General features: G+C 41.3%; 1 protein-coding gene across 3 annotated transcripts; it reads left to right on the forward strand.

Annotated features, from left to right (window-relative positions):
• The first annotated feature begins 1,287 nt into the window (after nucleotides 1–1,287).
• LOC119916457 lies at nucleotides 1,288–11,187 on the forward strand. Of its 3 annotated transcripts, XM_038736479.1 has the most exons (12): nucleotides 1,288–1,690; nucleotides 2,453–2,554; nucleotides 2,765–2,824; nucleotides 2,917–3,018; nucleotides 3,109–3,454; nucleotides 3,570–3,852; nucleotides 3,976–4,152; nucleotides 5,300–5,391; nucleotides 5,737–5,933; nucleotides 6,022–6,186; nucleotides 6,322–6,470; nucleotides 9,282–11,187. In XM_038736479.1, the coding sequence occupies exons 1-12, from the start codon at nucleotides 1,497–1,499 to the stop codon at nucleotides 11,021–11,023; spliced, it is 3,609 nt and encodes a 1,202-aa protein (XP_038592407.1). In that variant the 5' UTR covers nucleotides 1,288–1,496; the 3' UTR covers nucleotides 11,024–11,187. The 3 variants fall into 3 exon arrangements, with proteins under 3 accessions (XP_038592407.1, XP_038592408.1, XP_038592409.1); XM_038736480.1 differs by lacking the exon at nucleotides 2,453–2,554; XM_038736481.1 differs by lacking the exons at nucleotides 2,453–2,554; nucleotides 2,765–2,824.
• Nucleotides 11,188–11,443: the final 256 nt, after the last annotated feature.

Here is an 11,443-nt window from a genome sequence, read left to right on the forward strand (position 1 = left end):
CAAGAAGACAAACCAAAAGAAAGAAGGTAATTGTGAGATTTATTAAATTATCATAATGTGCGTCTGTATTGCAAGGATCTTGCTAAATGTGGTTGATGGATTTTGCGCCGCTTTAAATGTTGCCGCTGCAAGGAATTGTGGGATGGCATTGTCTTATTTCCTTTCGTAAAGGATGGTCAGGTGTACCCTATGCTATACCTTTCCTTAGCTTTTAGAGAATTCGAACAGCTCTTATCATGGCTACCACTGAAACACGTCCGGTTCACTTCGCTCAGTTAGGAACTTTACTACGCTAAAAAGACTTTTCAAACACAGCCCAAGTCCATCCCTCAAAATTCCCATGAATAGGAACGCATAGCAGTGAAGAAAGTTTTGTTAAAAAGTCTATTTGTTTGAAATACAAATGTTACTTTATTATGTTTTTGTTAAATATGTCGGCTTAGAAAATAGTGTTTTTTGTTGGTAATGTTGGTCATTCTTGTGATGTTTATGTTTATGTTTACTAGTGAAACCAGGAGTGAAGTGCCTGTTTCATTTGATAAGAACAGCTGCATTGATAGGTATTCATTAGTATAGTGGTAAAGAGGCAGTCCTCAGAGTACATCTTCATGCACCAGTTATTGATTTGAATTAATATGTAATAGTTTGTGAATTTACAGAGTTGTTTGTTGTTTGAACTTAGTGCTAACAAAATGTGGTGTTCTTACTGACTGTCAGTGGTTACTTTCAAAATTCTATGTTGTTAGTTTTTCTAAATGCAATCATTGTTTACATGCTAAGTCTTTCACAGCATAATTCTTTGGCTGTTTATTTATTTTATTCTTCAATAGCGGAGTGGACATCAAAGAAAATATGTTTATAAGCATTTAATTTTTTCTTTACTTTGTATATTTACCACTGATATGCACTGTTTTCTGTATAAACTGTTAATGTATATGTTCTCTAAAATAATTAAAAAAACAAACTGATAAATTGAGAAATACGGTCACAGGCAGGAGGACGGAGGAGAGATGAGAGGAGGAACAAAACAGAGAAATAAGAAGAGGCCTTTCTGTAACACCATCGTCAGGCTGAGCCAATCAGAGGTTCGTGCGCCGGTCATTGTTTACAGTCCGACTAGCAACTTCAGAGACATCCAGACGACATTTCGGCTAATCTGTATTAACAGACATCCGCATATGTAACAGATATATTTTTAAAAAAACAATAAAAAGCTAAATGGTCGTCAGATGATAGCCGATGGGTTCAGATTTACATTTTAGTCGATGCGTTCCGCCTCTTTTGCGCTCCACACGGACTGTTTACCTGCATGCAACCAAAGCCCGCTGCAACGTGATTGGTCAATACTCCCCGGACTACAGGCGGAAACCGGAACCTTCCTCTCCTGCAGACCCTGCATCCATGTGCAGATGGTAGAAAACAGACGGAGGAGAAGAAAGAAGATGAGATGAGTTTGAAGTGTTTGCTGGCTAACCGAGAAGCCAACATTTTGACAAATGGAGGATCGTACGTGTTATTTAGCAGAAGAAAAAGCGACGGAGCGAAAAGAGGAAGAAGTGAAACTAAATGTGGACAGACGACGGCAGAAAACAATGATCAACATCGGTGCGGCCTTCCCCAAATGGAAATCTCTGATGAGGGACAAATGTTTTCAGAGTGACGCCGAAGTTGCCTGTTTTCTGCTGCACAGGTAATTTAGCCCGATCTAAACGCAACGTGTTGTTTGGTAGCTTCAGCTGGAACATGGCCACAGGGAGACTTACCAACTCAGTAATTACTACCAGGACTGTAGTTTTACTTTCATGCGACAAATCCTACAATTTATCTTCGTTATTTGGACCCAACAGACCCGAAAATTACTGCCAATCAAAGTGTAACGTTAACCAGAAACCTTGGAGCTCATGTCAGCCAGCTGCTAACACAGCCACACTTCATATTTTACAGTCCTGCTGGGAAAGATTTATTTATTAATGCTGATTATTCAGTCAAAACGCTGTGCAGTGCCTATCAAAGGTCAAACATGTTGTTTACTTGCTCTGTTTGTTTACAAAAAGGAGCGATGTTGTTGTTTGTCATTGCACATAGGTGGAATCTGATGCACAGGTCCATGCCATGGCCAAAGGTTGCTTTGCATCCCACAGCCTCCATTAATGGATATAAGTAGTGCTTTGTGTTCTGATTATATTCAAAGAGATAAAGAAACCGTTTGGTACATCCATGTGATTTACTCTGGTAAAGCAGACACTTTTATATATTTCCCAGTTTGTTCACTATCCATGCCTGAGATCATGCTTGTAGTTGACCTGATAGTTGCTATTCCTGATTTATTTTGGTGAGTTTGTCCAGGCGAGCCGACCCTCCCAGCACCTTAGGACGTAACAGAATGTATTACAGGGGTGTGCAGCTGTGTCATGTAGCACTTATTCTCTTGATGTTGCTGCTGTTTCTCCAGCTATGAGAGAGGATCTGCAGCATCGACTCCCATGAAGGAAACACCTGTTCAACTCACAGCTGCAGCAGTGTCTAGCATCTGTGCTTCTGGAAGGATGAACAGGCAAGTCATTAATATAATATATACAGTATAGCTGCTGTATCTCCATATGTGGGATGTATCATGTTCAGGTTCTTCTTTTCAGAGATGAGCGTCTGAATGTCACTGCAGAATCCACAGAAATGGACCTTGAACAAAGGAAACAGTTCAACTGTCATAACTTCTTTTGTATATATTCATAATTTATATATTTTAATGTTTTAATTTTTACAGTTTACAGGACATGAGCATGGATGAGAAGCACAATGTTTTCAATAACCCCTTGAACAGTGTGTAAGTTGTGCTTCATTATGACATAATTTATTACTATTTAGTGTTCTCTCTCTAGAATTTAATGTTTTCTGAATATGTCCTCCTTTTTGTAGAATTGATTGGACAGATGAAGGCCCCCCTTCCTTTCATGAAAAAGATGATGGAGATAAAGATGACAGCTCTGATGAAGAGGATCTTCCACCCACTTGTATACGGTGTGTTATCAGTCAGTCTCTGCTATTGTTCTGTGATGCCAGCTTTTATTCAAATCTTTACACATATGTCTTCATGTTGGGCCTCAACAGAATGGGTGGAGCATTAAAGAAAGCACCATCGATTGATCGACTTCCAGTTATTGGAACGGGCGAGGCAGCGCATGACCAGCCTGCACGTGAAGACCCTCCTGATGAGGCTTCTCCCTGTGATCAGGACCCTGTTTTCCCATCCCCACAGCAGGTCCTTTGTGAAGATGACATCGTTGGTGCCAGAGCTTCAATAGTATATGAGGACTGCTTGAGACAGCTGGCTACATTTCTGATCCTGCCTGTGAAAAAATGTACAGGCCTTTTAAAGACTGGTGTGGTGTGTGACTGTGTTGCTCCCTTTGAGATCAACATCACTTCCAAGGGCACAGCAACGAGTGTCGAATGGGTAAGTCCTGACAGTCGCAGCGTATCATAACTGTAAATTCCCATTAAAACACATTTGTAGTGAAAGCCAGTGCTGTACATGCCAAATGCAATCCTGCCTTTTCTTGGACTTTCAGATCTGTCCCAATGGACACAGCTTGTGGAGGTGGAATTCCCAGCCTGTAATGAAGTGTGGGACGCAAGCTGGAGATTTTCTCTTGTCCACTAACATTTTGTTGTCTGGCAACGACTATGCGAAGGTCGCCCTCTTGTTCAAGTTCATGAACATGGGGATGGTGAAGAAGAACACCTTCGTGTCCATTCAGGACGCTTACTGTGTGGACACAGTGAAGGCCTTCTGGGAAGAGAGGAGGACTGAGGCCCTCAGTGGCCTTCAGGGGAAAGATGTTGTGGTCCTAGGTGCGTAGCTGAAACTTTACCTTGTTATACAAGTATTGAAGACATTAGGCAGTGTGACTGTATGTAAGCAGCTAACTCATTTATATAATTTTTGGATTTTAGTTTTATTACTTTTTTTTTCAGCAGAGAATGACACCAAGGAGATCATTCATGTTTCCACCATCAACAAGCAGCAGACATCCTGCAACTCTGTCGTCATGGAGAAGGAGGGTTTTATCGAGACTGTAGACAAGCTTACATCAGAGATAAAGCATGAGGAGATCTGCACAGATGCTAATGCCCAGATCACAGCCCTTATGAGTAAGTTGTAGGAATGTCATGATACCAGAAATTTAGTAGTCTGTACTGATAGCCGTGATATTCCATGATTCTCTATACCAAATTTAATACCACGTTAAAAAACAACAAAATAATAATATATGTGAGTGAAATGGTCACAACTTTGTAGAATAAAAACTAGAAGACGTTTTGTCCCTCATCCAACATTGTGATTCCATACGTGTCTGGAGTATCAGAGAAGGCCAGGAGGATTTTCAACAAACACAACATCCCTGTGTTTTTTAAACCCAAGAACACACTAAGACAGATACTGGTCCACCCCAAAGACCGCACCCACTAACACAAGAAAACCAATCTAGTGTATGCGATCCAGTGCAGTGAGGAATGCACTGAACAGTACACTGGGGGAACTAAACAACCACTACACAAATGCATGGCTCAACACAGAAGAGCTAACTCCTCAGGTCAAGACTCAGCAGTTTACTTACATCTGAAGGACAGAGGACACTCGTTTGGGGACCACCAGGTGCACATTTTAGAAACAGAAGATGGATGGTTTGAAAGAGGTGTCAAGGAAGCCATCTACACCCGGGTTGAGAAGCCAGCGCTGAACAACTTCCCAGGAAACTGAACAAGCCTTTCCACTTGCCCTCAGGTGAAGATACCAACGATGGTCGTTGAGACATGGCAACGGGTGGCTCTAACGACCATGACGACTGTCGTTACCACAGCCTGGAGCACCAATGAACCAGCGGTATCAACGATCCTAGCTAACGATCCCACAGAGGTTAAATAGCTGAGTTTCCCTACCAGTCAGTCAGAACTGAAGAAGTCTCTTGGATGAGGGACGAAACGTCTTCTAGTTTTTATTCTACAAAGTCCAGATGCCCTTGACCTCCACCTTCGTTGGACAACTATGACCTGGATGACAGAGAACCTTCACAGACAAAATGAGCAGACTACAGTGCACACAGAGACTAGAGAGTCACACACACAAAGAACACTTTTTTGTTTAAATAAATTGCATCTTATTGCGGTTATGCAATAACACAAGGAGGCATCGCAATTGTAATTAGATGAAACGAGCAATCCTAGTTGGAAAGATGATTGAAATATTAATAATTATTATATTAATTAATATTAATATAACTGCTTCCCCACTTCACAGACCCATATGAAGGCAGATACAAGGATCTTGGAATTCATCACAGTCTGGACATGTGGCATGGTGCCAAGAACCTGGTCAAAAGAATAGCAGCTGTACGTTGAATAAGTGGCTCATGTTATTGTCTACAGTATGTTTTCATCATAAAGTGACATCGGGGGTATTTAACTATGTGTCATTGCTGGCTGAGAGTCTGTACATTTTTAATTCCAATCAAAGACAACACAAGTTGATTTCACTGCTTGGCCCCTCCTCTCTGGCTGAAGGTGTGTTAATCATTGAAATCATCTGGTGAAAATCTGCTTACTCTCAGCCCTCCATGGAATATGGTTTAATATCAGTGTCCTATTTTATTCTGTATGTTTTTGTTCCGCTTCTGAGTTCAAGTTCATTCATTTGAATATGTTGGACTTTTTATAGTGCTATTCTGTCTTCCACAGGCACTATGGGTTGGCATCACTCACCATGTCTGTGACATTCACACCTGGACTAACGGAAGGTGTCAACATGGGCACCTGGAAGAAACACATGGAAAGCTGTGGATCCAGAAAGACACCAGTTGCCACAAAGCTTCAGTGGACATCGTTCTCAATAAGCGCTGGCTGAAGGATGTGCATAAATACCTGCGCTTTTGCAGGTAAAGTGTGGCTACATGTTTCACACAGATGTAAATAATAATTTGTGCTTATTTTCCAATTCTAAATATATATATTTTTTTCAATCAGATCAGCTGCAGACCTAGAGGCTTTCCAGAATCAGATACTGATGTATGCCAGCAAGCGCTTCACCTTCAGTCCCCCAGTTTATGAGGCAAGAGTTCTGCTTGCTGCTCTGGACTATAACTTCCACCAGAACCGACCAACAATGAAAACAGCAGAAGGCAAAGAGATGTAAGTTTTACACTTGAAATATTCCCATTTACATCAATGTATTGAATGAACGTTATTACTTACATTTGCAGTCAAGGTAATGAGTTGTTATAATGACTAACTGATATTGAATGGTTGGAATTTATGTAATTACAGTTTCAGAAGGCTGTACAAGAAAAACAGCAGAAGACACAGGTTATATGCCCTGAAATCTGAAAAAACCTACTCATACATCGCTGATCTGCAAGCAAGGATTGTAAAGAGGAGAATCACAAGTGGAGTGGGGATGCCTAGAAGGAAGACAGGTAAAACTTTCTTTTCCTCTAGGCCCTAGGGGTGATGGTGGCGCAATGGATAAAATGCACGCCTTTGGTGTGAGAAACCCGGGTTCATGTCCAATGTGACACACTGTGCACAATGTGTCCCTGAGCAAGACACTTAGCCCCTAGTTGCTCCAGAGGCGTGCGACCTCTGACATATATAGCAATTGTACTTCGCTTTATGATTATTATTATTATTATAGGCCTGAAGTTGATGGTCACTTGATGTCATCCTGCTGTCATCATCAGATCATACAGTGCTTATACAGTATATCACAAATGTGAGTAAGCCCCTCATATTTGTAAATATTTTGTGCCCGAGCATGAAACATGCCAGGACCCTATTGGAACTTAAGGAATTTTTTTTTCTTCTGCAAAGTAATCTCAATTTTGGGGGCCTAAACATGCTCAAAAACTCACAAAGCTTTATACACACGCCAAACGGGGCAAAAAACTTTATGGGTTGTGCGCATGGGGTTTGCAAAATTGCTCGCATGCACCCCCTACTGAGCAGGCACCAGACAAAGTTTCAACTACGTGTACAAAATTTCTGTGGTAGGTGTGTCATGTCCAGATGTAAAAAAAAAAAGCCTCTTGGAGCCATTGCCTAAACCCATCAGGAAGTCTGCCATTTACACAATTTGGACTTCCTCCTAGGGAATTAGTCCGATCGAATTCTCGCTGTGCAGTCTAAACCCATTGACGATCAAAAGTTGTTCAAGCGGTTATTATCAATGTAATAACTTCAGTGTACATGCACCAAATTTGACATGTATAATAAGAGTCCCGCCCTGAACACATCCACATGCCATTATTCAGTCATAGTCATAACACTACCTGCTGGCAACAGGAAATAACATGTTTTGCGCTAGGATTTGCCACTCCTAGCAGGTTGGCCATTTCAACTTCATAACTGACCCAGAAAACCCTGAACACATTGATAAAGCCATGTTGTTAAACTTCTGAGTTTGCAGCTAACAGTGTGGTGGTGGCGTGCCGGGGAAGTTAAATGCTTTGCCATGACACAGGAAGTTGTTGTAACTTGAATGTACATGATCAAATCATTACCAAATTGTACAGCTTTGATAAAAGTCCCTAAACTCACATACATGCTAAAATTCACTAATAGTCATAGCGCCACCTGCTGGCAACAGGAAATAACCTTTAACGAAGCAGCCCCCATAGCATGTTTGACACACTCCATACTTTAACAAAATCCTCCAGGAGCATTAGTCCGACTGACTTCAGATTTTGGGTGTCTAGTCTAATCCCATTGGAGATTAAGAGTTGTAGAAACGGTGAGTTTTTGTGGAACGGCGTGCATGTTCCACGAAACTGTACATGCTTGATAATGGTCACGCTCCGAAAGCATCTACATGCCATTATTCAGTTATAATTGTAGCGCCACCTACTGGCAACTGGAAATAAACTCTGTCTGACGCTCATTGTGACATTATCCGCCGATAGATAGATTAAATTTCTATGCGGACGATACTCAGTTGTACCTCCCGCCTACTGCACTCAGTCTGCTGCGTTCCCTCCGGGCCTGCCTCGCTGATATAAAAGACTGGATGTCAATAAACTTTCTACAACTCAATTCAAACAAAACAGAAATCCCCATAATTGGACCCCAGCACATTACTAAACATATTATGCCCTCTATCCGTCACTTGTCTACTCACATTACGCCTGTTGCCAGAAATCTCGGTGTTCTCGGTGTAGTAATCTCTGCTTTGAACTTTATTGCAAGTGATATGTAATCTCATTATAACAATGTTATCGCACATTAAATATTTTCCTCATACAGTGCAGGCCTGCCTCATGCCCACTGAGTCTTGTCTTACCAAATAACCGTAATCAAATAATAGTAAAGTATCGATAGTGGTATCGATAAAGACTTGGATCGTTAAGCAGTCTCAATAATGGTATCAATATCAATAAAAATTAACGATCCCCATCCCTAGATGTGACGCTGAGCATGTGCACTCAACTTCTTTGGTTGACCATGGCAAGGCCTGTTCTGAGTGGAACCTGTCCTGCTGAACCGCTGGATGGTCTTGGCCACCTTGCTGCAGCATAGTTTCAGGGTCTTGGCATTCTTCTTATTGCCTAGGCCATCTTTATGTAGGGCAACCTTTTTTTTTCAGATCCAGAGAGAGTTCTTTACCATGAGGTGCCATATTGACCTTCCAGTGACCAGTATGAGGGAGTGTGAGAGCGATAACACCAAATTTAACACACCTGCTCCCCTTTCACACCTGAGACCTTGTAACACTAACAAGTCACATGACACTGGGAAGGGAAAATGGCTAATTGGGCCCAATGTGGACATTTTCACTTAGGTGTGTACTCTCTTTTGTTGCAGTGGTTTTAGACATTAATAGCTGTGTGATGTGTTATTTTTAGGGGACAGCAAATTTACACTACAAGCTGTGCACTCACTACTTTACATTGTAGCAAAGTATAATTTCTTCAGTGTCACATGAAAAGATATAATCAAATATTTACAAAACTGTGAGGGGTGTATTCACTTTTGTGAGATACTGCGTCGTCCTTGAGGGCTGTTAAAATCGACACAGTCGGTCATTTAATTTGAAAGACTGGATGAGAATAAAGGTACAAATTTTTAAGCAAATGATGTTGTGCACTATCACCATGATTACATGTTACATTGCATGTCTTGATCTGTATCCTAATATTTGTTAAAGGAACTCCATCTTCCGCATTATAGATTAGTTTTTATTTTCCATTTATTTTTATTACTTTCCTGGACAGTTTTTTGGTTATGTGTTTCAGTGTTCCCTGCAGATGTCCAGCAGCTGTTGGTGATTAAAGAAGAGACTCCCCCTGAGTGGAGCCCCAGTCTGGACCAGGAGGACCCAGAGCCCCTACACATAAAAGAAGAACAGGAGGAACTCTGGACCAATCAGGAGGGAGAGCAGCTTAATGGGCTGGAGGTGGCTGATATCACCAGGTTCCCATTCACTGCTGTTACTGTGAAGAGTGAAGATGAGGAAGAGAAACCTCAGTCTCCACAGCTTCATCAAAGCCAAACTGAGGACAACAGAGAGGCAGAGCCTTCAGCCAGCAGCTCAGCTACGCAGATAAAAACAGAAACTGATGGAGGATCAGAACCTGCTGGGAACCTTGATCCAGATAGTCATTTACAACCAGATACTGCTGAAAAAGCTTCAGACACTGAAGTCAGTGATAATGACTGGCAAGAACCTTTGTCAGATTCTGAAGCTGAAAGTGAAGACAGTGACAATGGTTGGAAGAAGACCAGAGCACCTGAGTCAGGTGTAAATGCTCTGAAATATAAGGAAGCTCCTGTAAGTGATGCAGGATGTAATGCTGGGAAAAGATCATTTAGCTGCTTTGAATGTGGTAAACAATATCACCTCAAGGGGTCTCTTCAGAGACACATGAAGTGTCATTCAGGAAAAAGGTCCTCCAGCCGTCTGGTTAATAAGAAATGTTTCAGAGTGAAGGAAAATGTAGATTCACAGATGAGAGTCCACACAGGAGAGAAACGATTTGGCTGTGATGTTTGTGGGAAGAGATTTACACTCCTTGGAAATCTTAACACACACATGAGAGTCCACACAGGAGAGAAACCATTTGGCTGTGATCTTTGTGGGAAGAGATTTACACAACAGGGAACTCTTATTAAACACATGAGAGTCCACACAGGAGAGAAACCATTTGGCTGTGATGTTTGTGGGAAGAGATTTACACAACAGGGACATCTTAAGAAACACATGAGAGGGCACACAGGAGAGAAACTATTTGGCTGTGATGTTTGTAGAATGAGATTTAAAGAACAGGGAAATCTTAAGAAACACATGAGAATCCACACAGGAGAGAAGCTATTTGGTTGTGATGTTTGTGGGACGAGATTTACGGAACAGGGAAATCTTAAGAGACACATGAGAGTCCACACAGGAGAGAAACCATTTGGTTGTGATGTGTGTGGGACAAAATTTACACAACAGGGAACTCTTAAGAAACACATGAGGGTGCACACAGGAGAGAAACCATTTGGCTGTGATGTTTGTGGTAAAAGATTTAGCCATCGGGCACATCTTAAGACACACAGGAGAGTCCACACAGGAGAGAAACCATTTGGTTGTGATGTTTGTGGTAAAAGATTTAACCATCGGGCACATCTTAAGACACACAGGAGAGTCCACACAGGAGAGAAACCATTTGGCTGTGATGTTTGTGATAAACGATTTAGCCATCGGGCACATCTTAAGACACACAGTAGAGTCCACACAGGAGAGAAACCATTTGGTTGTGATGTTTGTGGTAAAAGATTTATCCAGCACACACATCTTAAAATTCATACGAGGGTACACACAGGCGAAAAACCATTTAGCTGTGAGCTTTGTGGGAAGAGATTTACAGAACAGAGAATTCTGAAGAGACACATGAGAGTCCACACAGGAGAGAAACCATTTGGCTGTGATGTTTGTCGGAAGAGATTTACAGCACATGGAAGTCTGAAGAGACACATGAGAGTCCACACAGGATAGAAGTTGTTCACTAAGCATGTTGTTAAGAACCACAGCAGTTTTCCTTGTCTTTTAGTGTTTTGTTGTATTTAGTTTCTCTTGTGTTTATTTTAAAATATGTATGTAAAAGTCTTTAAATGCTGTTTACTGCATACCGAAGCCACCTACATAGACAGAATTTTCCATATGTTCCCTTTTTCGAAGTTGTTTATTAAGGAGTGGGAAGGGAACAAATGATAATCTTTAGGATATTATCGTCTGTGGCATGGATGTGATGGAGGGAACAAATGATAATCTTTAGGATATTATCGTCAGTGGCATGGATGTGATGGAGGGAACAAAAAAGAAACCAAAGACACTGCAAATCAGGGTAAATAATGCATATTTTGTGTAAAGTCTAATCAATATGTTGAAAATGCAAACTAAGTGATCCAGTCATTT

The sequence above is a fragment of the Micropterus salmoides genome, unplaced genomic scaffold, assembly GCF_014851395.1.
Source record: "Micropterus salmoides isolate LMB-PRFRI ecotype aquatic unplaced genomic scaffold, ASM1485139v1 Ms_hic_scaffold_21, whole genome shotgun sequence".
NCBI classification, from domain to species: Eukaryota; Metazoa; Chordata; class Actinopteri; order Centrarchiformes; family Centrarchidae; genus Micropterus; species Micropterus salmoides.

Coding starts and splice junctions, on each gene's coding strand:
- LOC119916457 (XM_038736479.1), top strand. CDS start 1,497: ATGGAGGATCGTACGTGTTATTTAGCAGAAGAAAAAGCGACGGAGCGA. Junction 2,825..2,916: donor AATAACCCCTTGAACAGTGT/GTAAGTTGTGCT, acceptor TCCTTTTTGTAG/AATTGATTGGACAGATGAAG. Junction 3,455..3,569: donor CAGCAACGAGTGTCGAATGG/GTAAGTCCTGAC, acceptor TTGGACTTTCAG/ATCTGTCCCAATGGACACAG.